Source organism: Setaria viridis, chromosome 2 (assembly GCF_005286985.2).
Source record: "Setaria viridis chromosome 2, Setaria_viridis_v4.0, whole genome shotgun sequence".
Lineage (NCBI taxonomy): Eukaryota > Viridiplantae > Streptophyta > Magnoliopsida > Poales > Poaceae > Setaria > Setaria viridis.
This window is the reverse complement of record NC_048264.2, coordinates 38,283,179-38,309,759: the sequence shown is the minus strand read 5'-3', so window position 1 is coordinate 38,309,759 and position 26,581 is coordinate 38,283,179. Positions and strand designations below refer to the sequence as shown.

Sequence of the window (26,581 nt, the reverse complement as noted above, 5' to 3'; positions counted from 1 at the left end):
ACTTATATTGTTGTCTTCTCTTCTTCACCCCTTCACTTGTCTCTATTGTGAGATTTCTCTCCCACGTATCTCGAGCTTGTGTGTGTGGGGGGGGGGCAACAACTACAGATTGGGTGCCGTGGGATCTCGGAATGGATGAGGCGAGCTCTGCAAATCCCAAGCTGAAGCTAGAGAACGTGGGTGGGCAAGAGTTTTTTGGTGCAGAGGCACCGGGATTTAATCTTAGCGAGGCGACATGCCAAGAGACCAAAGTGCCAAGGGCGAGCTGGGATCTCGATGAGGCTGTGGTATGGAAACTCGGGGAGGGAGGGAGCGGAGAGCTCGAGGAGGCAGTGGCAAACGAGGATCTTGACGAGGCGGCGAGGTGGGATCTTGGCGAGGGAGAAAGCCGAGAGCTGGAAGCGGCACTGGCAAGTGGGGATCTCGATGAGGGAGGAAGCCGAGAGTCCAGAGTAGCAGTGGGAAGCTGGCGTCTCGACAAGGCTATGGGATGGGATCTCGATGAGAGATCAAGCCGAGAACCTGAAGGGGCAATGGCGAGTTGGGATCTTGACGAGGTGATTGGATGGGATCTCAGCGAGGCAAAGGCAAGCTGGGATCTCTGTGAATCAAGAATAGCGAGATGGGATCTTGACGAGGTGCCAGGATTGGAACTTGACAAGGCAGCAAGCCAGGAGCATGAATTGGAAAGAGGAACAATAAGAAGTTGGGATCTTGATGAGGTGCCGGGATTGGAACTTGACTCGTCAGCAAGCCAGGAGCACGAATTGGCAACAGGAATAGTAAGCTGGGAACTTGACGAGGTGCGAGGATTGGAAATTGACGAGGCATCAAGCCAGGAGCGAGAATTGGCAACGGTCCAACAAGAAACGATGCAACGGATTTCTGTAAGATTTCCCCTCACTTTTCTATTTTTTTCTACCGATGAAATTATCTAGACGGTTAGAAAATTTTCTAGAGCTTTTCTTTAGAAGATTCTTCAAGAGAAATTTTGGGATAGCTATTTGGAAAAAAATGTTTCCATAGAAAAGATGTTTTGCAAAAACATTCATTTTTTTTTAAAAAAATTTTGGAAAAAACTTTCTAAACCAAGTTTAAAAGATTCCCATAGAATATGTTTTTGAAAATTTCTTGAAAATGTTTTAATAAGCTTACCTTTTGATTATGCCTTTTCTTCTCTTGGAAAACATTGAGGATGGTTGTCATAATCTCGATTGTGTGACACGATTACGATGTTACAATCTTTATTGAGATACCGGTTCTTCGTACTCAATAGAATCTATGTTTCTACAGTTTTCAACCTTAAGATCCGATTCTGATTCTACTTAAAGACCTCCGATCCAAGTTTAGAATTTGCGATTCTGACAACCTTGCATACATATGAAGTAGCTCTCGATTGTGCTGCCTCTTAACTTTAATTTGTGATGCTCATGCTTGCCAATGGTAAACATATAAGCTGGCATGGCCAGGAATGGATAGTTTGAGAGTGTGCTGTTGCCTGTTGGTTAGTGTGATCTTTAACGATGATGAGGGCCAACTTTGTTTGTTCTCCAAAAGGTTTTGTATGGAAATATGACACGATACCATGGCTGTAAAGGCTAATCATAGGGATATTTCATATTTCGTCGTACTGTTAGCGAAAATGCTGGGCCCGGTATCTTTACCGGGCTGAGAGCTTGGGCAGGCAACTTGGTTGGACCTTAACAGAGAGAGATTTTGCTGTGAACTTGGGCCCGTAATGGAAACAGATTTTGTCGAACCCAGCCCAGTTCCTTCCAGGGTCCGAACTGGTGTGACTCCGGCGATGCCTACAGAGCGAGGCAGACGCCTTCTCCCCCCTCTCATCAGTCATCTCCTTCCCCCTCATCTCCTCCCTCCTCCGCCTCCCCCTCCTCCCCCATCTCGCCATACACTTCTCCACTCCTTCGATCACCAGCCGCCTCCGCCGTCCGCCTCGATCTCCTGCGATCCAATCCGGTACGTGCCTCGATCCATGGCCCGATTATCCCCTCGGGCGATACCAGATCGGATCAAGGCCTCGCGAACATCTGATCCTACGAGTCGGCGCAAAGGAGTTTTTCTTTGGTTCTGGATTTGTCGATACTTCACGATTCTCACAATATCTTTTTCTGAATTTTCCAGGTTTTTTCCTTGATCCGGTGCGCAGGAGCCTGGTCAGTCCAATCCGCCTGTGGAGAATTTTTGTTTATTTTCGCCTGCATCGTATCCTTTCTCCAAAGGATTTTCTGTTGGTTTGGGGAAATAAGAGCAGCCTTCTTGATGTCTACTATTGCGACCTCGCCGCCACCATCGGTGGCGCAGGAGAAGGCCGCCAGCCGGAATAAGCGCAAGTACCGCGCCGAGCCGCCATCTGCCGAGTTGGGCCCATTCGGGCTGGAGTACCCACTGACGGCGGACTGCGTTGGATTCGAGTTTATGTCGCCGGAGAAGGCTGCCATGGCAGCGGCGGCGGACCTCGACCTCATCCCAAGCACGTGCGAGACCTGTAAGGATATCCACCCTACTGCAGAGGAGTTATTGGAGTGCCAGCGATATGTGAATTGGAGTGACCCAAATGAGACGCAGCTGGAGGAGATCCTTCTCAAGAGCCTGGACACCACTTTTGACAATGCCGTGAGTCTGATCACCACAATGGGTTACTCTGAGGCGGCCGCTCGCGCAGCTGTTGTGCGGGCAGCTGCACAGTACAACTGGAGGGAGAGCCTTGCTGGGTTTGGAGAGGCTGCAGTTGAGGTTCTCAAGACTGAAGGTGACATGTTGCCAAGGGAGGGCGCTTCCATTGAAGATATGAGGAAGATTGAGCAGGCTGTGCTTGGTAGCATGGTTGCGGTGGTAAATGAGGCTCAGCCATTCTACACCACTGGCGATGTAATGTTTTGCTTGCTTATGTCGGACATGAATGTGGCAAATGCCTGTGCCATGGACTACAGTACTGCTTCCCTCCCAGCGGTGGGGGCTCAAGTTATTGCTCAACCAGTTATGGGAAACTATGAACCTGGCTCAGGTCCTGATTTATCGGTTTCTATTACCAACCCGCAGACTGGTGTTACTTTCCGTGGAAAACTTACCCCAGTGCCACCCAGTTCTTATGGTTCTGTAAAAGCTGATTCATCAACAGTACCAACAAGTAGCAAGCCCTCTGTATCGGGCAAGATGCAGTGTGTGATCCCAAATATTGAGCCAAAAGAACACCCTATTCCTACTCGTGATCATTCAGAGGACCAACCATTTGTTGCTGCTGCGACACAATCTGTGAAAAATGACAAGCCATCTCCTAGCAAGAGGGGGAGCTCTAAGAGGGATTCCTTGCATCGGCAAAAGTTGACGAGCTTTGATAAGAGCTCCCGAGCATTGGGTTCTAAAGGATCTCTTAGGTCTGGCAAGTATAGCTCTTCAGGTGTAGTATTGGACCGGAAATGCAGGTCGTTTTCAGACTCTACTGCTAGCAACTTGAAGGGCTCATCAAAAGTTGGCAAAGGGTTTGCCGCAAGCATAACGGGATCAGACGTATCAGTTGACCTTTCCTTTACTGGTACCCTTTCCTCTCCATTCGATGCCAAGGTGGTTAGTAACTCAAACCCAGCACCTGCTGCTAGCACAGATCTTTCATTGTCATTGCCCTCCTCAAGTGATGGTCTTGCTCCCTCTTCAAATCATGATTCGAATACCGAGGGTGTGGACTCTAGTGGCAAAATTAATTTTTCGTATGATGAGGAACAAAAAGTCTGGATCCCACAAGATAAAAAGGATGAAATTGTCTTGATTCTTGTCCAGAGGCAGAAAGAATTGCAAGCACATATGCGGGACTGGACGGACTGGGCTCAGCAGAAAGTGATGCAAGTTGCACACCGACTTGCAAAGGAGAAGGAGGAACTTCAGTCGCTTAGGAAAGAGAAGGAAGATGCGGACCGCCAACAAGAAGAGAGGCACCATTCGGAAGAGAGTAATCGGAAGAAGCTTTTAGAGATGGAGTCTGCAATTTCTAGAGCAAATGCTCAGCTGGAGAGGGCAGATGCCTCTGCTCGTAGACGTGAGGCTGAGAATGCACAACTCATGTTACAGATGGAAGCTGCAAAGCGGCATGCAGCAGAGTCTGCAACAAATATTTCGGAGCTTTTAAAAAAGGATGAGAATAGTCGTAAAAGGTCTCAGCGTTGGGAATCTGAGAGAGCCCTGTTGCAAGAGGATCTTGCAGCACAGAAAAGCAGGTTATCTCGGGTTCAAGAACAACTTCAGCATGCTAAAGAGCAAAAGGATCAAGTGCAGGTACTAACTTCTTTATTTTTACCTCTCTGTAACATTGTTTTAAATGGAAGCTTGTGACTTATAAGTTCATTTTTCTATTCATGTGGTTCATGGAAATTTCCTCATCGCTATCATAGTTGACTCTATTAGGGTGCACATGAATAGTTTTGCCAGTTCTTTCTCCTAGACAGAAATGGCATATTTTATAAACGTGATGTTTGGTATCGCTGAGAAACTTGTAAAACATATAGAAAACATCGCACTATCTGTTGTTTGATGTGATTTTATTTTTTACTCAACGCTCCAGTATACTCTGTAATAGATAATGATGTTTTTGTGGCTTGTTTAGCATGTAAATGTCGCAATTGTGTTACTAAGGTTTTATTTCACACCTTGTTTGTGTGTTCTCACATTGAAGGCATTGGATGTGCTGAGAAGTTTACAGAATAAATGGTAGCTAAACTGGCTGTTCTAACTATGACTGCTCTAATCATTGCACACTTAGTATTTCATGAGTAAGCTGCAAGCTTTTGCATGCAGAATTTTCTGGAAGGAGGTTGGAGCTTTATATGGCGTTACATTATTCTTGCACTTAAATACTAGCTATTTGCCAAATGTTTACAGCGTTAGATGAAGTTGAGATATGATTGCATTTTTATAGATGGTATATGGTAAGTTCCATAGTTCAAACTGACAAAACGACGTTTTTGCTTCAATAGCACCCTCTGGCAGCTTCTCCAACCATTTATCGAGTATGTCATGTAATGAAAACATTCCTTCTTATACCCTGTGTCTTTCAGATATTGGTATATAAATTAGGAAGACATGAAAAATAACTTGTGCATTTTTTATATAAGCAAGTAAAGGTAGTCATTTGTAGTGGAGAAGGTTGCTTAGCATAGACTGCTAGTAAATCTGGATCGAGGTGTTCTATCCTATCCCTGTACAAGGTTCGTTATTGGCCAATATTATCAGCTCCTTTTAGAAGCTTTAAGAAAATGGAACGTGTGCGCTTGCAGCCTACTTTTCAGTAGCTTCATGGTGAATTCATTTTCAATTGATTGCACTTGTCATGTTTTCGAAAATCAGAGTTCGGTCAAAAAAAAATGATGATTAATCCTGTGGATACTGGTTGTATGAAGTCTTGTTAATGTTTTAAGGTTGCTACTTGCTACATCTTCATAGTTCAGTTCAGTTTGATTCCCTCTACCTCACTCCTTTTTACTTTTTGGCCTTCGCTGTTCCACGGAACTTGTATTATCACCACATCTTTGATCTTTTTCTCTGATTTTGAACACTTGCAGGCAAGGTGGAAACAAGAAGAGGCAGCAAAGATGGAGGCAATTGCCCTTGTAACTTCAGAGAGGAAAGAGAGGGATCAAATTGAGACATCAGTGAGATCAGAAGAGAATTTGCTGCATCTTAAAGCAGCGAATGATACACAAAGATACAAGAGTGAGATCCGTGCTCTTGAGCAGCAGATTGTGCAGCTGAAGGTGTCCATGGACTCTTCAAAGGTTGCTGCCCCCAAGTGGGGAGCCGACAATAAAACCTATGCGTTGCATCTTTCTGAAGGGAGAAAGAACAGCAATGCACAAATTTTGTCCAATATAGCAGTACCCCAAGATCTCGATTTTGATGATATACAGCGTGACCGGGAGTGTGTCATGTGCTTGAGTGAGGAGATGTCCGTGGTGTTCCTCCCTTGTGCCCACCAGGTGGTCTGTGCCAAATGCAGTGACCTCCATGAGAAGCAAGGGATGAAGGAGTGCCCTTCGTGCCGGACCCCCATCCAGCGCAGGGTGTGCGCCCGCCCCGCCGGTTGCTAGATTTCACATATACCATTTTGAGTTTACTTTTTTTTCCCCGCACCTTGATTGCTCAACTTGAGTTGATGGAAGATTGGAGAGAATAATGAGGGGTGAGAGTGGTGAAACAGTGACAATAATACATCGTCAAGCATCAATCTAGCCCCGGAGACAATGGGTAATGGTTGGGTTTGTTATATGGATATACCGGCTGCTTCTGAATGATTTGGTTTTGCTGCATACCAAGTGCTATTTGCTCTGTATCTGCTGGCAAAAAAATGCTACAATCTGTATGATGCCTGGCACCAAACCTTACTTTCCACTTGGATGATCATTGCTGTGCTTTGTTTCCTTCATCTGGAACTCCTCGTACCTAGCTGAAGTGAGCTTACCTCCTGAACCTGCACAAGGTTGCCCCCACTGCAATAGTAGAACTTGGTGTATTCATAATTCGTCGCAGTCCGTCGCCAGGAGTCCAGTTCTATGATGCAACGGGGATCTGATGGAATACTGGCATCAATTTCCCGGGACTTGCAGAACGAATAGGAAAACAAACTCTATGAGACCTCGTCTCATGAATTTAAATATCCGTCATTATTCATGGCGTGACATATGGCACTATTAAAATCATTATTTCTCAATATAATAATTTTTGAACTTAACGTTTTCTCACAGTCGCATCACATATGAATTTCAAGAACTAATGATACTGCGATTGATGAACGAAGGACCTGTTCGCTTCAGCTTATTCAGCCGGCTTATCAACCACCAAATAGTATTTTCCTCTCACAACAAATCAGCCGTTTCGGTTTTTCAGCCAGCTTATAAGCTGAAGCGAACAGTCTATAAATTTTTCCATCACATAAATGATGATCTTGCGAGCACCAGGCAAAGCCCCGGGGCTCCTATATGTTTACCGGAAGATTGTCAAGCGATTGAACTATATAAAACCTAGTAAGGTTTAACTTCCCAGTTCCGTTCCATTCCAAAGCCACCAAGGCCCAGCTGATGATGGCCCATTCAACATGTCAATTGGAAAAGTATTGGATGAAAAATATTGACTAATAGTTTTTTCGAAAAAAGTTGAACCTATATTTTTTTTAGAAATGTTGAACCTCAACTTTTTTGAGCCTCAACAGTTTTCAAAAGAATGTTAACGAAAAAAAGTTGAACCAACATCTTTTTCAAGAAAAGTTGATCCAACATTTTTTTTAAATTTGTTCCAACATTTTTTGAAAAAAATTTCAACATTTTTTAGAAAAATTTTGCCGTCGGCCACACCTTCTTCTCCAACTCCGACGGCCGGCGGCAGCGCGTGAAAGGCCGTGCGGCCAGCGAGCCTGTGCGGGGGGCCGTGGTCGGGGGCCAGCGCGGGGCGACGCGCGTTGGCCGGCCGCAGCAGCACGCGAGGCAGCAGGGGGCGGCGGGGCAACGGGGGCGTGGTGAGGCATCGGGGTGGCAGCGTCGTAGGTAGGGGAGGGAGGGAGGGAGGCTAAGGTTTGGATGGTGGCGATCCAATAAATGTGAATATTTGCACGAATCTCAAGCATTGGAAGATACTTAAAAAAATCTTCCGGAAGATGGATAGGATTTCCGATAAAACCCACATCATTATTAAAGGCCGCCAAATGTAGCCCAGTGCTAAGAGAGAAAATCTCCGAAAGATGGGTAGGATTTCCGATAAAGCTCCGCATCATTATTAAAGGCCGCCAAATGTAGCCCAGTGCTAAGAGGGCCAAACAGAAACATTTATTTGGGCTAAGAGTAAACGGGCTCACGTTGGACTCAGATAGGCCCAGCACAGTTCCACATGGCCCCTGCAGCAGTTTTGACGGCGACATTGCCGTTAAACCACGGCTCGTCGGCCTCTCCTTCCTCCTCTCGTCTCAATTCTCAGCAGCCTCAGTCGCTGCCCGTGCCACCCACACGTCCTCGTCGCCCATGGCGGCTCCCGTCCGGGGCCTCCAGCTACCGCCGCCCCTCGCCTACCCCGGCACGTCCCGGCGGCGCCTTGCCCCATCCACGCGAGGACGCCGCAGCCGCAGCCGGCGACGCATCCACGGAGTCCGCGCGGCGGCGTTAGAGGCGGCGGAGGGTGCTTCACGGGCGACGGAGCCCGTGGAGGTGGTAGGGGTCGGGAGCCGGAAGGACGCTGTCATCGATTTCTGCATGGGCTCCCGTACACTGTCCTCCACCCCCATCCGCTTCTGGTACGAAATCGACATCGAATTCGTAAATCGAGCATTGTCTGGTGTGTACGCGATGCCGAGCTCGTTTTAGCCTTCGGGGCGCCTTATTGTGCGCAATGTAGTTCAGAGGACTCTTGATATGTAGGATTGGGGCCCCAGCTGGAAGAATCGATCAACTGCCGACGTTAATTTTGTGTCGTGACTTTGATTTCCACTAGCGATACTTTCTAAACGTTGAATCATCTATGCGTTTTTCCCCATGATGCTACAATTTTTTGGAAGATATCTCGTTTGTGATTTGCCTTCATTAGTGCGTATCGTCCAAACAGAGTGACAAACCATTACTCTGTTGTCATGATGGGTGATCTTTCTTCACTATCAGCACAATTTTTCGTTGTAATAGTTACTTTTTCCATATATATTGTGTGCATAACCAGGTGTTAATTTAATATGTAAGTTACCCGTCATTGTGAATTTCAAGATTTTCTGTGTACCACATTAATGTTCGGTGAGAGCAGAGTTGTTTATGAGATTCAATTGGTTAATTTTTGTAGTCATAGTATAAAGAACCTTTCTGCAGCATATGTCTTAGTGGACTATAGCAAGGTCCATTTCCTAGTACATTGTTACACTCTGTTTAATCGGTGGCACATTGGTTACTTTAAAATTCCATAGTAGGAATTAGAGTAGTCTCCAGTGTGCTAAATATTTCTAAAATTTGATACACGAAGCCTGAAATATTTGGATTCATACCTATTAGTTCGTGAGCTATTTAAGGACTGCATCTTGTACCTAGTACTAGTAACGTAAAGAATGCTAGAAAGACTACTGTGATCCTTCTATTTTCACAACAAATTCAAAGCGCATGGTGGAGTTTCTCTGTATCAATATATCTTGATCAAATAGCTATGATATCACCAGAGCTATATAGTACATACGGAGAAGAGCCTTTACTTTATTTTGTTGCATATAAACCTCGCATGAAATCTTGTTGCTATTCTTTCATGTTTTCAGTGAAATGCTTGTTGCTATTCTTTCATGTTTTCAGTGTTTTTCTTTAAACATTTGAACCATCTCTAAATTTTTGTTTCAGGACTGTACATGTGTTGGATAATTCTAGAGTACAGTTAATACAAAAAGGTCATGGAACTGGTACTGTGTCTTTCCTGGTCTCAACTTCTTGAGTTGATTCAGCGTTATTTAAGTGTACATGTTTTTCTGGGTTTCATTCTCCATCTACTGTTAGCATGAAGCTGACATCTCTCTGTTTTTCAGATGCAGTGTTCAGAGACCTGGAACCTCCGTTATTTCTTCATCCCTGCCCACCTGCAGTTATTCTTGTTTGTACACTTCTTATCTTTCTTTTTGACGACATATGTTGTTCTCATATTGTTTGACATTAGGACATTGAGTGTGCATATAATTAGTTGCTTTATAGGTATTCTGCTATATGCCTTACTATTCTGTTGGATAATGTTAATATAAACACATGTTACTGTTGATTTTTGTCAACTGAGACCATGATCTGACCACCTATCTTACTATGACTTTTTTTAAAATTTGGATTAGGTTTCAAGTGCAGGACAGGATACTGATCATATTATGGCAATGGAGCTTCTTAGTGCTGTCAAATCTGCTGGTAATCTGGCTGCTTCAATATTTTTGAAGCCATTCTGCTTTGAGGGACAAAGGCGGCAAGTAGAGGTAAATAACTTCTGTATGAGTTTTTCCTATTTTCCATGAACAGTGAAATTTGCGGGTTCAGGTTGCTTAAAAGATTCAAGTTCTAATCATTTGCTATTAAGTGTCGTCTGCAGGCAGCTGATTTGATTGGCAAACTTCGAACATGCTCAAACTTTCACATTGGTAACCCATTTCTAGCCTACCCTTTACACCATGTTGTCAACGTTTTGCACTACAGCATGAGAAAGTAAAAGATATGACACAAGAGCTTTTCTCACTTTGTTCTACCTGGGCTTCCTTCATTATGGACCTAAGGACTTAGATGTAGCACTAGTTATGCCTTATGCTCCCGATTACTGGATTCTAAGTTTGCGGACCCTGATTTGCATACCGTCCCACCAAGGTTGAAATGGTAACAAGAAGAAGAGGAATGCTGCTTGACATTTTAACTTAAGGTTTATAATGAGATGATGAGACTATTCGCTAATTATGGCAATTTAAGTGATTTTGTGTGCTTTCAGTAATATAATAAGTGCTTCTTTTTGGTGGTGTGGATATTGATGATTGGTAGATTCAATTTATCAATTTATTCTGGAATCTTGTGGTGTTGTTTGTTCTCCATGCAATATTAACACCACAATATTAATGTAACTTGCCACAGCCAAGAACAATGGCTTGTAGTCTAAAGAATTAAGAATTACAGTTTTATATCTACTGGCACAGTTATTGAAGCTGATTCATTGCTTGAGACGGAAGTGGAAACTCTTGCTGAAGCTTTGGAAAGTGCCAATAATGCTGTCCTGTCAACTATTAGCATGATATCTATCATGATGTCTGTGAGTTTCAAATCCTTCTATACTGAGCTTTGATATGAAATATTGCAATCTACTGTTTGAATCACATTTTCTTGAAATATCAGGGTTATAATAAGATGTTCTGGAGTTCCCTTAATGCACAAATTAAGGAAGTTGATCCTGAGGAAGTAGCCAAGGTAATCTAAGATATTTCCCTCCTACGAAGCTCTGTCATCTAGAAATGAGATTTTCTTAAATGATTCTTACAGTCTTCAGCTGTAACAGCTACTACGAAGCTATGGCGAAGCTAGAGTTGGCTTTGGTGCTGGTTATAACATCCAGTCAGCAATTAAGCAGGCTGTCTTCCACTGTCCATTTCTTCGTGGTGGCATAAAGGTGGAGTTTATTGTCTTTTTGTAACTTCTACTGAGTTTATTCTATCTTCTGTAAGAAATATTAAAAGGAAAAAGAAATCCGTTCATATTTTGGTATCCTATCTTCAAGGGCACCTGTGCAAAAAAAAATCAAAATCTACTCTATATGTGCATCAATGCAAAAGGTTGTATATCTAAGGAAATTTGTAGCCATGAAATCTTTGTGCAGCTCTGTTATATTTATTCCACAGATTTTTAATATTCTTTTTGTGTAGGACTTGAACAATGTGGTTTTCCTCTCCCTTACTACTGCTCGTGTATTGTCTGAAAGTGACATGATCTCCATTCTGCACATCTTTCGTCGAGTCACTGGGTTCAGCAAAGACATTATATTTTCAAGAAATTCCGAACCAGATTTAGAGCCAAAACTGATAGTAGTTTCTCTTCTAACTATCCGGTAAGTCGTCATATAGCACCTAATGAAGAACATTTTAAATGATTCATCTGTCTTTTAGTGACCTTTTTTATTCATCATTCCTAATCATAGTCCGCAACATAATGTATACTTAATATTATCTTGTACTCTGTTAAGTAAATCTTCCAAACCAAATGTAGTTTGTTAAGCAGCTATGGTTGCATGTTTGAATTGTACTGCATGTGTTAATTATCTGATTGATATGTGAATGAAAACCTGAACCTGTGATCTTGAATTAAACTTAGAGCAGTGCATTTTTTTAGATAAACAGTTTTAGCAGGCATAAGTGCCTTTTTTTTTTCTCGAACACGCAGGAGAACTGAGTGTCATTGCACTAAGAAGGAATATAGTCTATTAAATCTCCCCTTGCAGTTTATAGATTACATCGTGCCTTTTTAGGATTTTTGAACGACCTGTTCCACTTAAACTATCCTCTAGTGGCTTCCAAGGCCCTTAGTGCCGACGAGGCTCCACAGGTGCACCTCGCCGATCGCCGATCACCACCTGCAGGAGATGCTGGACTTATGGTGAGCCATTGTTGAAGACGATGTCGTTATGTTGTTTCCAGAGCATCTAGGCACCAAGGATGACCAGAGAATCGAACCCCTTAGGCCTTAACGCTTCTCCTTGCCGGTACTCAATTTCGCACTGCACCGCCAATCAGTGAACACTGAACACGCACTCTGTGGGCCCGGGTGTAGGTCCAGAAGTCCAAAGTGGGAGAAGATCTGATGCCAGACTCTCTAGCAAACACAAATGTGGTGATCAGGTGCTGGATGTCCTTGTCAGCTTGATCCTTGTATGTCACGCGTAGCACCTTTCAGCTATTCCCCTTCCATGTTGTCAAATTCTTACTCTGGCCTTGTCTATTTGCTGGGTATTAAATGCTTCTGTTTGGTTTATATAGTTTTCACAGTTAACATAACATAACTATTATGGTGCAATCTTTGTTGCAGTCAGTGAAGTCTTATAATTTAGTATCTGATGCTCTTTCCAATCTTCATGGTTTTTGCCGTCATTTTTATTGGAGAAAGACCTTTTCCATTGTTTCTTGAATAGGGCTATTGTTTGAAAGGACAATTAAAATTAGTTTAATAACTTTTCTTATCAGGTGGTTCTTTTTATTTTAGACTGTTATGTGCAAAATTTGAGTGTGATTGTCATTTCTTTCTATGTTTGACTGATATGTGGTCTCATGATGGTATGAATTTCAGCTATGCGATTCTTGTGTTGATAACAACAGTCTATAGCAGCATACAGTCTAAATAGGTAACAGCGCAAAAGATTACTAGAGTTTAGTCGATCGATTCCAATTTGTGCTAGGTCATGATATGCTTTTATGTGGTATGAGTAGAAAATTAAATTGCGATACAACCTATACTGATGTAGTTTTACTTTGTCACCCATTGTGATGTCTGTTGATATTACTGGTTGATAATGTGCTACAATTTTTTTTTTACAGAAACCACTATGACGAAAGTGTTGCTACAGTACAAGAGGGCTTTCTTTCAAGTTTGGCCTTGCATTTTCCTTTTATAACCTCTCTTATGGGAGGAGATATCCCTGAGCAGAAACAAACTCGGCAGAAGCATTCATTTAATCGACTGCCTGACAACGGATCTAATTCTGTAGAACGAGAATTCTCACAACTTTCTAATGGTTCTTCTGATGCTACTGTTTCAAAAATATCTCCTGAAGAAATTGAGGATTTGGAATACGAGAGGTAACATGCAGACTCTGCTTCTTTCCATTTATCCGAGGAAAGCCAGTTCCTTTTTAAAAAAATACTTTCTATTACTATGACCAAGCATGCTCATCACAGTTCTGTCTTGGTAATGATAGGAATGGGAGAATAAAACCAGAATCTCTAGAAGGTAATTTTCTAGTTGCTGAAGAATTGGGCAAAGATAACAACAGAGGTAAATTTGTTTGCGCACACCACGTTCTCCGGTTTGTTTGCGTGCGCTTTTCTAACTTAAGATTCATTGACAGAGCATTTAGGTTCACAGCAGGAGCATAATTTCTTGAGCAACTCCCCTGGTTTTGGCATTGCACAATTGTGGGCTAAAGAGCGCACAATGGCAAGTGGAAGCAGTAAAAATGATGAGCTTGATATTGTCACTCTTCCTGTTGGTGTAAAACTTAGCAAAGTTCAGTCTGATCATTCTCCAAATACGCAGCTTGAAACTCCTGATGCTGGCACAACTGTAGCTACTGGACATGCTGCCTTTGCAGCAACATTTTCTGATGTTCGTTTGGAGAAAGTAATGGACATGTGTAGTTCTGCAGTCACATTTCTGAGGGGCAGAATGGATAGGTCTCGAAAGCGTGGCTCAAACTCAATATCCAGCCGGGCTGCACTGATGCTTGTTAGTTTCTCTATCTCCTGCATACTGATCTCTGATGTCATGCTGACATAGTTTGTTATCAACTCCATCCCTTGTTTGAACAGCCTTTCCCAGATCAAATCAGCTTGGAAAAGTGCAACAAATTGGGTTTCTTTTATTAAATTCAAAGATACTTTTGTTGTTTAGTTTGGATTTCATATTCCATATAGGTTGAAGAAATTGGCAGCCAGGTTTACTATTCCAAAATTGGATAATTGTACTGTGCACATCCTCCTAGTTTCAGCCCCAGAATCATGTTTTGCAGCCTCTCTCAGTAGTTCCATACGTGTTGCTAGCTCACTAGTTCCATTTTCTTGTGGTATTAAGATGGGCTTTCCATTCAGTTACATCTGTGCATCTAAGGTGTTTATGATACTACTTAGATGTTTTATCTTCATTAAGGTGTTGTCTTCTCTTGACTCCTTTTTTGGGTGATAAAATCCTGACATGGTGCCAATGTGAACACACTTACCTCAATATTTATCTTGTCTTTAGTGCTGTTTTCTGTTGCTACTTTTCTGGAGGAAATATTTTATTTCCAGCCAGAATCTGGATAGCACTTGTGTCACTTTGCTCTGACTCTTCATGTCCTAAGAGCCTTAGCATCTGCAATCCATTATTTTACTTGTAGGATGCAGAAAGAGAACCAGAAAAGACATGGAGCCCAGTTGTTGAAATACGGTATAGAGGGGGAATTTATAGAGGTAGATGCCAAGAAGGTGTCCCTGAAGGAAAGGTGAGATCGGAATTACAGGCCCTTTCCAACTTATTTGACAGATCCAACAATCTTACCTTGTTAACAATTACAGGGACGTCTAACCTTCAGTGCTGGGAGCTTTTATGATGGACTCTGGAGGTATGGTAAGAGATCTGGTTTGGGGACTCTCTTTCACAGTAATGGTGATGTGTATCATGGAACATGGAGGGATGACCTTATTCATGGAAAGGTATGGCAGCATGTTACAGTTGCTTTCATCTTGTACATCACAGTTGTGAAATGGAAACACTAGCAAACTGCTTTTCAGATTCACAGCGGGCAGTTAATTAAAATGCCTACTAACCGTGACTACCATGTGCTTAGAGCTATTACTTCAGGATTTATTGATTCCGCATCTTTTATATAAAGATCATTTGTATTGAATTCTTGATTATAAAATAACCAGTGATGAAATATCCAAGCACCTTAACTTATTCTAGCTACAAATTCCGAACATTTACTTTTATATCAAGTTGAGCAATGTAACACTATTGACTCTCCATATGACTTACTGAGCTTTCCCCCCTTCATCTAGGGCTGGTATTATTTTCACAGTGGTGACTTACTGAGCTTTCCCCCCTTCATCTAGGGCTGGTATTATTTTCACAGTGGTGATCGCTGGTTTGCAAACTTTTGGAAAGGCAAGGCTAATGGCGAGGGTAGATTTTATGCCAAGGATGGGAGTATCTTCTTTGGCCATTTCCAAAATGGATGGCGCCATGGGGAGAGCCTGTTGGTGGATGCAAATGGATTAAGGTTGCTCTTGCATATTTAATGTGTCTAATGTGTTCCAGAAATAGTACATCTGCATACTCTTTCGAACGAAAATAGGGACTTAACTTTATCCTTGATTACGTTTACAGGTGGATTGAAGTTTGGGATGAGGGTGTACTTGTTGGCAGAACTAAAATGGAGAAATAGGGTTCGGATCTAAGTAGATTTTCCAGATACTGGCGAAATTTGCTTCTCAGATGGTAGGAGGCTATGCTTCAAAATCTCAGATGTTGCAAGGCACTCTGGTATGGAGCCTCTCCACTAAACACGAAGTGATTCTAGTTTCAGTCTTTATAGTCGTAAATAGGTGCCTGTTGGAAGCACTATTGAAGTTTAGATGCCTAATTTTTTCCAAAAAAAGAAACTGTGGACTGTAGCGATTTCTGTATATATCAGTAGAAGTATGGGAGAAAGCTTTCTTCATGAGGCTGATGTCCCAAGCTGGGAACAGCTGCTCAACTGTGCCTGGACGTGAAGTGTGTTCAATTATTTTCTCAGTACATGTATGAACAAGCTCTCGTAGCGCTGCTCCTTTGTCCAATTGAGTACCTGAGTTTCCACAAATGTGGGCCCAAATTGGACCCTGTCCCTTTTTTTTATGTTTCCATCAATTGAGTACTCATTATGTTTCAATAATATCTTGGTCAAGTTTACTCGTTTCACACTGCTCAATCGAAGTCGGCAGCCAATAATTTGAAGCTTCTTGTAGGAATTATCATTGAAAAATGTGGTATGACAGAACATCATAGAGATGCTATCCATTGCTTTGGTAGTATTTTACTGTTTCTCTTTCAGTTTGGCTTTGCAGTTGGTTCACAGATTGGATGACTGCAATCATATGAATGCTAATGGAACTTTGAAGATCTATTGTTCTGTTTAGTTGAGAAGATTTCAAGTTTCTCACTTTTGGACAATACACGTTTTATCAGGTCTGATGAATGACACCTGGTATTCTGAGTTTGGGTGTTTCAGTGGGCTATAGGCAAATCTGTGCAGACAATGACATCCCCTCTTTTTGGTATGAATAAAGGTAACTTTTGAAGCACAATAGAGCTAGTTTAATCAAATATTCAGCGAACTGACAGCTTAAGAGCTCAAGTGCGACTCCCCTTCTTGATCTGGACGGTATCAGCACCTACCAATACCAGATTCATTCCATTCACTGGCTTGGTGTTTCAAAATCAGAGTAAGCGACAGAAGGTCGGGGTCTTGAGTATCCAAGCTACGCCTGCATGGCATAAGAAAACCTATCTGTTGTCACGTCCCAAGTGGTTCTAGGGCTCTCTTGCGTGCAACCGCTGCTGGCTGATTGCTATGCTGGTATGTTTCAGCATTTTCGGACGCAAGTGGCTGCGGATTGAAGTCGCACGGCAACTTGGCACTTCGCCAGCCGTGAATCTATGGGCATGCATTTTGTTTCCCCTACCAATCCGGTCATGTGTCTCTTGCGTCAACCTCCATCGGTGCATTTCGACATTTCGTGGCCCCAGAAAAAAAAAAGATCAATTTGTGTATCCGGCGGTGCCATACTGCTCTGTCGCTCTGCATGCACCCGGAATGGGAACTTCCCTGCGTTTGAAGTATTTCCTGACAGCTGCTTCTTTAAACTGTTCTCGTGTATGATGAAGCTCCTGAAGACCTGAACCCTCAAAAAAGAAGACACGAAGCTCATGAGCTTCTTGCGCGCCATGGCTTCCATTTACAGCAGCTCCTGGAAATGCATTGCCTGGGCTTCCACTCACAGCAATCTACGGTGACGGTGAGGTCTGACTCTGACTTGCTAGTAATAACATAAATAAACTAATGCCACGTGAGTGATTTGCCGGGCTGGCGCACTACGCCGTGGAGCACAAGTACCGCCACGCCGCGTGCACCTCCCGTCCCCGTGTGGATGGATACAAAAGCTTCCCTCCGGTAAATGTCAGGCCGCCACTGGAGTGCCGCCTTGAAAAATCCCTAGTGGAACTGCCACTTTTAGTAGTAGCAATGGACGGCCTCGTGGTCCATCCACCCCCGCCCCGCGCACGACCGACCGAAGCCGGACGGAGGACCCGTAACCACCACCATATCGGCATATCCTGCCTGCCGTCGTGCACCGCAAAGGTGCCATCGCACTCGCGTTATCCTGTGATCCTGTCGCTGGCATCGGAGTGGAGTGGGGAGCGCCACCGCCGAGTGCTGACCGGCGAGCGAGGCCGGGCCGACGGCGACCGCCCCCCGCCCCCTACAGGTGGGGTCGCCGTCACGCCCCCGCCGCCCAGGTGGGGAGACCGGTACTTGGTGAAGCACGCGTCCTACTCTACCATCCGGTCGCTTGCCCGCCCCCTTCCTCTCGCCGCTCACGCACGCACGCACAGAGGGCGCAGGCACCCGGACGGCATCCGCGTTGGCGTTGCCGTGCGCGCGGTGGGCGGGCGGACACGGGACACGCGCGCCCGGCCCGCAGGCTGGGCGGTGGTGGGTGCCCCGGTGGGGAGAGGCCAAGCTAGCATCGGCAGCAGCGCGAGGCAACCGTATGGGATTGGGAGCGGGAACGCGAACTACAACGACGGGCACTATCACCAGGTGGGATGGGGGAAGCACGAGCAGGGGCGGCCGGGCGGGGGTGGGGTGCACGAGGGCCCGGGCGGGGGCTCCTCGTGTCCCTCGCGGCGTTCCCACATGCCGACAGGCCACGGTCGCGCGCCCCACCACGTGTCCCCTCCGGCGCGCTGCCTGGGTACCGGCACGGCACCGGTCTCTCTCTCCATGTGCCCCGAGCCTGAGCCTGAGCGGGCGGCGGATGCCAATCGCCGGCCCCGGCCACGGTGGCTCCGCCTCCGCGTACGTACTAGCGTGACCCCGCCCGGACGTGGGGCGGGTCCCGGCGGTCCCCGTGGTCGGCGGGATACTCGAATCCATCGTTGACTGACCAGAGACAACCGAGAAAGCGATGGTCACCGATGCTAAAAGCAAGTTTACGGGGGATACCGGTCGATCATGTACATGCACCGTTGACCGATCAGCTCGGCATTTTAGATCAGATTTTTCATTTTTGGAATGGTTTGGTAACACACACACAATCTTTTGGAGACTTTCAGGCTGGAACTGTTCCAAATAAGTTTCGATTAGAAATCCTCTATCTGCATCTGCAGTTCACTGCTTTAGCAGGATAGATTTGTCAGGGTACATACCCTGCGTACTACACTACTACTCCTTTTGACTTAAAACTACACTACTACTCGCCACTCGGTCGATACCAGCATTATTTCGCCAGATATGCAAGCACTCCTTTTCTCGTAGATTCACCGGTCATCTGCCACACACACGAAAACGGACTTGCCATCTCCACCAGGACACCGTCGGAACCTTTCCATGAGGCGCCATTTGTCCGGTTGCAAATGGATGCCGTCGAAATGCCTCACCACTGACCTCACCTGCCACTTTTTTTCCCTCCATTGTCCGGGTGCCCTGCCAGAGCGTCCTCCTCCTCCTGGACACAAGCACCCCCTGCCAACGCCCGCCACCTGGCCTCTCCAGCCTCCGCATTACAAAAGGCCCGCCATGCCACGGTGAGAGCTTGGGTGTGTGGTGCATGCAGCGGCGGCCGTGTGTGCGCCGGTGCTCCTCTCGCCTTCGCGTAGCTACACTACACACACGCTCGTGGCCTCGTGCGGGCGTCCTCGCCACTCCTCCCACGCGCGGCCACAAAGAGCCGCCACGGGCAGGTTGCAGGTCTTGGCGCCGCCGCCGCGTCGGGACTCGCGATTTGGAGCTTCCTCAAACCAGTGGCCGGTCACCCGCCACAGGGGGGAGGGCTAGTTTTGTAGTGCTCGGCTCGTGCCCTGCAGCCAACGGACAAAACTAACAGAGCCCTCGTCTCCTAGACCCAACTCTGTCCAGTGTCCAGTCCCCTCCCGCCTCTCCTCTCTGTCGATCACTCTATATAGCCCTGCTCACCAGCTTTTCAGCTCCATCCATCCGTGCCCTTCCATTGCGATCGCGATCAATCAATCTCGCCGCGTTCCAAACATGATGTCCACCAGCAGCGCGGTGACGTCGCCGGCGTGCGCGGCTGCTTGGCGACGGCGACGGCAGCAGCACGACCGGTGGTCCGCGTCGGACGCGCCGGGCCGCGCGGGCACGGCGACGTTCGTGGCCAAGGCCGGGCGCGGGAGGCGGGTCCGCGGCGCGGCGCCGTGCTCCGTGCGCGCCGCGGGCTCCGACACCATTGGTTGCCTCGAGGCCGAGCCGTGGGGCGCCGTCGCGCCCGCGCGCCCACCCGCGCTGGCGCTGCCGGGCCTGCAGGTGGCGGCGCCGGCGCCCGGCGACGCGCTCGCCGTGCCGTCCGAGCAGAGGGTGCACGAGGTCGTGCTCAAGCAGGCGGCGCTCGCGGCCGCGGCGCCGAGGGCGGCGCGGATTGGGCCGGAGCCCATGGCCGGCGGGCTGAAGGCGGCATTCGACCGCTGCGGGGAGGTCTGCAAGGAGTACGCCAAGACATTCTACCTGGGTAAGCGACATCAAAACTCCTTGCTGCTACTTCCCGTTGATCTGAATAGATTTTTGCCAAAAAGTTTCGCCGTGCTCAAGTAGCGTCTTTTGCAAAACTTTTAATAAACATAGAAAAATAATATTTGCCCTAAAAGGACAGTGCAAAGGATGAACTTTCACGGGTGCTCGCTCCGTTCCAAATTGTACGTCGTTTTAACTTTTTCATTTAGATATAGTGTATGTCTAGGTGAATAATAATATATATGAATGAAGAAAAGTCAAAACAACCTACAATTTGGAACCGAGGGAGTAGTTTACTAGCTGCATCAGCTACGTTACTCACTCAGTTAGTATTTGATTATGACGACAACTTCGAAAAAACGACAGCATGTTCATGAAATTAGATGACTTTCACATGAGCACGATCTCGATCATGGACACATTGTCATTGGGATGTCCTGATGCAACGGAGACCACGCTATTTTGTCACCAGTTGTGGGCACCACATACCGACCAGTCAGCTTCTATAATCAATAACCATGCATTCGACTGCACATGCGCATGTCTGATATCTGATCTCTCAACGCTGCTGTTTCTTGCGTTGCAGCGACGCAGCTGATGACGCCGGAGAGGAGGAGGGCGATCTGGGCGATATACGGTAAGCAGAGACCAAGCCGGCAAGCCCCCACATGTCCCTGTTTCTTGTCTCCCTGGCAGTGTCGCGGCACAGGTTCCCGCTCTCTTTTTCGACGGGGCGTTGTCGTTTTGACTCGTTGCAGCAGCATAGGACACGCAGAAACGATGCTTGCTGATGCTGTCATCTAAATCCAGTTCATACCATGGGAACGTGTAAACCATGGAGAAGCAGTGTGAAAATCTTTACACTGACAGTTAGCAGACTAGTTTATTATGCTCGGTGACTTTCATTCTTCCATTTCTTTTGAGGTAGGAAAGTTGGATGACATGATTGACCAGGGATGGCACGTATCAAGCGCTGACGTGGTTCCACCTCTGCGCGTGTTCAGTGTGGTGCAGGAGGACGGACGAGCTCGTTGACGGGCCTAACGCGTCCCACATCTCGGCCCTGGCGCTGGACCGCTGGGAATCGCGGCTGGAGGACATCTTCGCCGGCCGGCCCTACGACATGCTCGACGCCGCCCTCTCCGACACCGTCGCCAACTTCCCCGTCGACATCCAGGCACGTGACCGATCGCGATATACTGGCCTCCATGAAAGAACACGTTAAAATCATCGCACCTTGGCACACTGATTTGCAGCACTACACGACATGACACCTTCATCTCTGCCTGTACTGTGAATTGTGATAATGCAGCCGTTCAGGGACATGATCGAGGGGATGCGCATGGACCTGAGGAAGTCCCGGTACCGGACCTTCGACGAGCTGTACCTCTACTGCTACTACGTCGCCGGCACCGTGGGCCTCATGAGCGTCCCGGTGATGGGCATCTCGCCGGAATCCAGGGCGGCCACCGAGACGGTCTGCAAGGGGGCGCTGGCCCTCGGCCTGGCCAACCAGCTCACCAACATCCTCAGGGACGTCGGCGAGGAGTACGTCGCTCACCTCGATCAGATGCTTGCAATCTCGCCGTCATCTATCTCCGATGTCAGCTTGCTCTCCGTCCCATATTTACAGTGTGTGTCACGTGCCATTGACAGTGCGAGGAGGGGAAGGATCTACCTCCCACAGGACGAGCTGGAGATGGCGGGGCTCTCGGAAGCCGACATCTTCAACGGCCGCGTCACCGACGGATGGAAAGGCTTCATGCGGGACCAGATCACGAGGGCGAGATCGTTCTTCAGGCAGGCCGAGGAAGGTGCCACCGAGCTCAACCAGGAGAGCCGATGGCCGGTGAGACATCTTACTCTCCTGCTGGTCATTTCTTCAGCATCACACACACCACAGTTTCAGAGATGAACAACAACAACCTGCAAATTAAGGCCTTTAGTTCCTAAATTGAGAGTGGCAAACTTTGCATTTTACCATAAATGCGCAACTGTAGCATTTCGTTTGTATTTGTGAATTATTGCCCAAATATTGACTATTAGGCTCAAAAGATTTGTCTCGCAAAGTACAACAAAACTGTGCAATTAATTTTTGATTTTGTCTACATTTAGTACTCCATGTATGTATCGTAAGTTTGATATGATGGAGAATCTTCTTTTTGCATAGTGCTAAAGTTGGGAAAAACGGGCAACTAAACAAGACCTAAAACTGCTCTTTCAGGTGTGGGCTTCTCTGCTTCTGTACCGACAGATCCTGGACGAGATCGAGGCGAACGACTACGACAACTTCACCAAGAGGGCATACGTTCCCAAGACGAAGAAGCTGATGGCGCTGCCCAAGGCTTACCTGAGATCGCTGATGCCCCCCTCTTCTCTGACCCAGAGCCAGAGACACTACTCCAGCCTAACATAGAAGGGCTGTGGGTCTCTGTCACCCGGTCACATATGGTACACAGCAGTGGATGATGTTCAAATTTCTGGTCAGGCCACATGAGACACATGCATGATTCACATGTGGTTCGTATATTTTGCCATGTACAAAGCACTGGATAATGTATAAGTACATACTAAAAAGGAATACGTAGAGTAGAAATGTGAAATAAAATATAGTAGTGGGCGACCTTGCTTCTTGCTCATGCTGCAGGTGCTTTGATTGACCGAATGATGCTGTACATGTCACTCACTCATTGCTCCCTCATTCAGCGAGGTAGCTAGCTGCTGAAAATAGCATACCGGCCGGTCTATATACTATTCTACACAAATACTTCCACAATCTTTAGTGTCATAGTTGTAAGGTTAGGTAGCACACACAGACAGAAACAAATACAAATTCATGATGAGTAGTAACAGATGGCACCGTTTGCCGCTGAAGGATCACAGCATTAGCTCACCAAAATCTTGCATGGCATTACTAAATTCAGCCCGTGCTGGGATCCCATTGGGACAGCCTTGCTTGCACTGTCAGCAGGTGCAGCGGAACAGCAGTTCTAAGGTTTTGTTTAGTTCCCAATTTGGAAGTGGTAAAATTGGCATTTTGCCATAAATGTGCAACTGTAGTGTTTCATTTGTATTGGTGAATTATTGTCCAAATATTGACTAATTAGGCTCAAAAGATTCGTCTCGCAAAGTACAACAAAACTGTGCAATTAGTTTTTGATTTCGTCTACATTTAGTAGACCATGCATGTACCGCAAGTTTGATGTAATGGGGAATCTTCTTTTTGCATAATGTCAAAGTTGGAAGTTTGAAGGGAACTAAACATGGGCTAAGTGTAATTGTTTAGCCCATAACTCTAGCGGAATGCCACCTCGCGGCAGGTTTGCATGAACTCAGATGAATCTTCAGATGGCATTGCGTGCTTCTTTCTCCCAAGCTCTAGTTTATTCAGCACTGACAGAGACTCCCAAGTCCGTCCTAGCTGCTGCTGGATGATGCAGTTGTGCTGTACTTCTCCCAGAAGAAACTAACTGGAGATTGTTTATGCTTGTGTGGTGGAAGGCAACCCGAGATCTTTCGCACGTCTCCTTTTGATGCGATATTTTACGTTATCTAGCAGCATATACCAAGTCTACTCGCTCGCTCGCCGACTGTCGGCGCATAACTGCCGGCGCATAGTTTGAGGCTTTGATACCAGGCTTAAACTTTAATCCTGTCACGTCGGATGTTTGATACTAATTAAGAGTATTAAATATAAATTAATTACAAAACTAATTGCACGGATGGAGACTAATTTGCGAGACGAATTTATTAAGCCTAATTAGTTCATGATTTGACAATGTGGTGCTACAGTAATCATCTGCTAATGATGGATTAATTAGACTTAATAGATTCGTCTCACGAATTAGTCTAGGATTTCTGCAATTAGCTTTATAATTAACTTATGTTTAGTCTTTCTAATTAGCATCTGAACATTTGACGTGATAAAGACTAAACTTTAGCCCGAGAATCTAAATACAGGTCAAGGAATGCAAGGGCAGACCAAGAAATATTTTACACGAGGAGGGAACCCGTTGAGTGGACGGCTGGTACGCGATGCACCCCAGTACCTCCTGCTGCTGTACTAGTTGCTCCACGGACAGCCGCCAGGACCAGGACATTCTGGCCTGATTTGTTTTCATGGTGTCCGAGACCACACGCTCAGCCCTTGTTTACTTCACTCCCAACTTCTAACTTTAGCACTATGTAAAAAGAAGATTCCCCATCACATCAAACTTGCGGTGCATGCATGGAGTACTAAATGTAGACGAAATTAAAAACTGATTGCACAATTTTGTTGTACTTTGCGAGACGAATCTTTTGAGCCTAATTAGTCAATGTTTGGACAATAATTCACAAATACAAACGAAACGCTACATTGTGCTACAGTGCTGTAACAGTAATTTAGCACCTCCCAACTTTGACAACTAAACAAGGCCTCACTCCATGTTTGTGGCAACTGGGAATTGAACGGGCCAGGTGCCCCAGGTGGTATGACTTATGAGACTGTCTAGTGGCACGAACTGCTTGCTGAAGTTTTAAAAGCATGTCTAGGAGTCACTTAGTAGGCAGTAGTAGCAGCTACTAGCAGGACTGCAGGAGTCACCTGACGCCTGAGGCAGTGAGTTTCTGGGAACGTTACTACCGGCCCAACGCCCAAGCGATGCAGCCCAGACAACAACAAACAAAGTCGTGCGCCGCGCGTGTCCGCCAAAATAGTTGGCCCAAATAGCACGTGGGCAGGTAGGTCCCAATTAATTTGAACCCACGCGCACCGTTTTCTGGTCTGCATATCCTGGGCCGGACCTTCAGGCCCATTGAGTTATAATCCAGGTCGCAGAAAAGCTTTCACGGTTTCGTAAGGGTCACGTATTCCTGTTCGCTACAGTTCCGTTTTGTTTCCGAGATCGAGCCATAATCTTTCTTTCCTTTCTTTACCTTTACCATTTCGTGTAGGTTTCGCGGCGGGCAAGTCACCTCCCCCCTATATAAGGCGGCGATCACGTCCGTGGATTTCATAACGTCTCCTACATACATCCCACCAAAACCAAAACCGCAAGTTCGACGACGACACCCTCGGTGGCCAAGATGCAGATCTTCGTGAAGACGCTGACGGGGAAGACGATCACCCTCGAGGTGGAGAGCAGCGACACCATCGACAACGTCAAGGCCAAGATCCAGGACAAGGAGGGTATCCCGCCGGACCAACAGCGCCTCATCTTCGCCGGGAAGCAGCTCGAGGACGGCCGCACCCTCGCCGACTACAACATCCAGAAGGAGTCGACGCTGCACCTGGTGCTGCGCCTCCGCGGCGGCAGCAGGGGCGGGTACCCCAAGGGGATCGAGCCCAGCCTCCGCGAGCTCGCGCAGAAGTACAACGAGAACAAGAGGGTCTGCCGCAAGTAAGCCCCTGATGACAGATTACTGATCTCGCGCTCGCTTCTTTGTTCCTGATGCTAGATTGATTCAACATAAGCATGGGCTAACTTGGATCGTTCACGGGGTCATTCTCCATTTCTCCTGCAGGTGCTATGCTCGGCTTCCCCTCAGGGCTACCAACTGCCGCAAGAAGAAGTGTGGCCACACCGACGAGGTGAGAATTGATTTGCTTTCTATGTTTCTTTCTTGTCATCCGCGAGTGCATGAGTGCATGCTTTATCTCTAATTTAGATCGTGTATTAGGCTACCATTGTCGCCGTGTTCCTATGTCGTTGTCGTTGTTTTATATGTCCTTGATCGTGTATCAGGCTAACGTTGTCTACGTTCCTTTTCTTTATCTTGTTCAGTTGTCTTGTTTTTTTATTTTGCATAGCTTCGCTCAATGATTCAGATAGAGTCGTATTCGTAATGCATTCAGATAGTTTATAGTTATAAACTTTTGTTGCGCTCCTAATATTAGGCCTTTTCCCTTATTCTCTGATCCACACTTGTTCCCTCTAATTTTATGTTTATGTTTGTTTCAGCTGAGGTCAAAGAAAAGGTTCATGTCCAAGAATGGCGGAGCTTGAGCTTGGAGCGGGCTGTCATGCATCACATTGAAATAATTTAGTTTCCAATGTTTAGATGTCGAACGTTTCTTTCTTTATGAATTTATGAATAAAGTTTAGCTGGGAAAAGCTGCTGCTCTTGAATTCTGCATGCGTATAGTCTTTTCGGGTTTTGTACTTTTGGCGTCCCTGCCCGCCGCCGCGGCGTCCGGCCGACGAAGCCTGGGCAGAGGATCGTGCTCAGCGGCGCAGACGCTGGCACTCGCCCGCTCCGCTATGAAGGCGGCCACGCGGCGGATACAGGCACAACCGCACAGCACATTGGTACGCCCCGCGCTCCCCCAGCCGCGCGCGTAGGGCGTCGTCCACGATCGACGCCATCTCTGCATGCCTGCGGCCTGCCCGCAGGCTGGCATCGCGCCCGCTGCTGGCCGGTGGCCGCCATGGTTCCCATCGAGCTAATTAACAGGGGCGAAAAGGGGGAACGTCTACAAACCCTTTACAATTACACAGCCACGTTGATTTACACACACTGAAACGTCTATAAACCCAAGCAGAGCTTTACAACTACATAGCCATACACATTGATTTACACATTTTCAAAAAAAAACATCGAT

The 26,581-nt window shown here is 46.4% G+C and overlaps 4 protein-coding genes across 9 annotated transcripts; all 4 read left to right on the top strand.

Moving 5' to 3' along the window:
* Positions 1-1,824: 1,824 nt before the first annotated feature.
* Positions 1,825-6,430, top strand: LOC117844753 (putative E3 ubiquitin-protein ligase RF298). Its single transcript, XM_034725535.2, has 3 exons — positions 1,825-1,977; positions 2,143-4,287; positions 5,571-6,430. The coding sequence occupies exons 2-3, from the start codon at positions 2,281-2,283 to the stop codon at positions 6,093-6,095; spliced, it is 2,532 nt and encodes an 843-aa protein (XP_034581426.1). The 5' UTR covers positions 1,825-1,977; positions 2,143-2,280; the 3' UTR covers positions 6,096-6,430.
* Positions 6,431-7,948: 1,518 nt separating this feature from the next.
* LOC117842124 (protein ACCUMULATION AND REPLICATION OF CHLOROPLASTS 3, chloroplastic) lies at positions 7,949-17,316 on the top strand. Of its 6 annotated transcripts, none has more exons than XR_004637461.2 (17): positions 7,951-8,284; positions 9,357-9,415; positions 9,539-9,603; positions 9,833-9,967; positions 10,069-10,129; positions 10,670-10,782; positions 10,866-10,937; positions 11,026-11,136; positions 11,390-11,571; positions 13,052-13,312; positions 13,432-13,508; positions 13,582-13,958; positions 14,608-14,712; positions 14,786-14,923; positions 15,323-15,489; positions 15,597-15,752; positions 16,437-17,316. XR_004637461.2 is itself a non-coding variant. In XM_034722478.2 (16 exons), exons 1-16 carry the CDS (start codon positions 8,016-8,018, stop codon positions 15,652-15,654), a joined length of 2,250 nt encoding a protein of 749 aa, XP_034578369.1. In that variant the 5' UTR covers positions 7,951-8,015; the 3' UTR covers positions 15,655-16,071. The 6 variants fall into 6 exon arrangements, 4 of the variants coding, with proteins under 4 accessions (XP_034578371.1, XP_034578369.1, XP_034578370.1 ...); XR_004637462.2 differs by lacking the exon at positions 16,437-17,316 and adding an exon at positions 16,303-16,427; XM_034722478.2 differs by lacking the exon at positions 16,437-17,316 and having other exon boundaries at positions 15,597-16,071.
* Positions 17,317-18,640: 1,324 nt separating this feature from the next.
* LOC117842127 (phytoene synthase 3, chloroplastic) lies at positions 18,641-22,637 on the top strand. Its single transcript, XM_034722483.2, has 6 exons — positions 18,641-19,996; positions 20,585-20,635; positions 21,003-21,175; positions 21,311-21,546; positions 21,655-21,847; positions 22,223-22,637. The coding sequence occupies exons 1-6, from the start codon at positions 19,519-19,521 to the stop codon at positions 22,412-22,414; spliced, it is 1,323 nt and encodes a 440-aa protein (XP_034578374.1). The 5' UTR covers positions 18,641-19,518; the 3' UTR covers positions 22,415-22,637.
* A 2,347-nt stretch (positions 22,638-24,984) lies between these two features.
* Positions 24,985-26,108, top strand: LOC117842128 (uncharacterized). The gene is made up of 3 exons (XM_034722485.2): positions 24,985-25,379; positions 25,504-25,570; positions 25,941-26,108. Exons 1-3 carry the CDS (start codon positions 25,066-25,068, stop codon positions 25,983-25,985), a joined length of 426 nt encoding a protein of 141 aa, XP_034578376.1. The 5' UTR covers positions 24,985-25,065; the 3' UTR covers positions 25,986-26,108.
* Positions 26,109-26,581: the final 473 nt, after the last annotated feature.

Excerpts from the sequence above, each read along its gene's own strand:
- LOC117842124 (XM_034722478.2), top strand. The coding sequence starts at position 8,016 with ATGGCGGCTCCCGTCCGGGGCCTCCAGCTACCGCCGCCCCTCGCCTAC. Across the intron at positions 9,604-9,832 it reads GCCCACCTGCAGTTATTCTT|GTTTCAAGTGCAGGACAGGA; the intron begins GTTTGTACACTT and ends AATTTGGATTAG. Across the intron at positions 13,509-13,581 it reads GGGCAAAGATAACAACAGAG|AGCATTTAGGTTCACAGCAG; the intron begins GTAAATTTGTTT and ends ATTCATTGACAG.
- LOC117842127 (XM_034722483.2), top strand. The coding sequence starts at position 19,519 with ATGATGTCCACCAGCAGCGCGGTGACGTCGCCGGCGTGCGCGGCTGCT. Across the intron at positions 21,176-21,310 it reads ACTTCCCCGTCGACATCCAG|CCGTTCAGGGACATGATCGA; the intron begins GCACGTGACCGA and ends GTGATAATGCAG. Across the intron at positions 21,848-22,222 it reads ACCAGGAGAGCCGATGGCCG|GTGTGGGCTTCTCTGCTTCT; the intron begins GTGAGACATCTT and ends CTGCTCTTTCAG.
- LOC117842128 (XM_034722485.2), top strand. The coding sequence starts at position 25,066 with ATGCAGATCTTCGTGAAGACGCTGACGGGGAAGACGATCACCCTCGAG. Across the intron at positions 25,380-25,503 it reads AACAAGAGGGTCTGCCGCAA|GTGCTATGCTCGGCTTCCCC; the intron begins GTAAGCCCCTGA and ends TTTCTCCTGCAG. Across the intron at positions 25,571-25,940 it reads AGTGTGGCCACACCGACGAG|CTGAGGTCAAAGAAAAGGTT; the intron begins GTGAGAATTGAT and ends TGTTTGTTTCAG.
- LOC117844753 (XM_034725535.2), top strand. The coding sequence starts at position 2,281 with ATGTCTACTATTGCGACCTCGCCGCCACCATCGGTGGCGCAGGAGAAG. Across the intron at positions 4,288-5,570 it reads AGCAAAAGGATCAAGTGCAG|GCAAGGTGGAAACAAGAAGA; the intron begins GTACTAACTTCT and ends GAACACTTGCAG.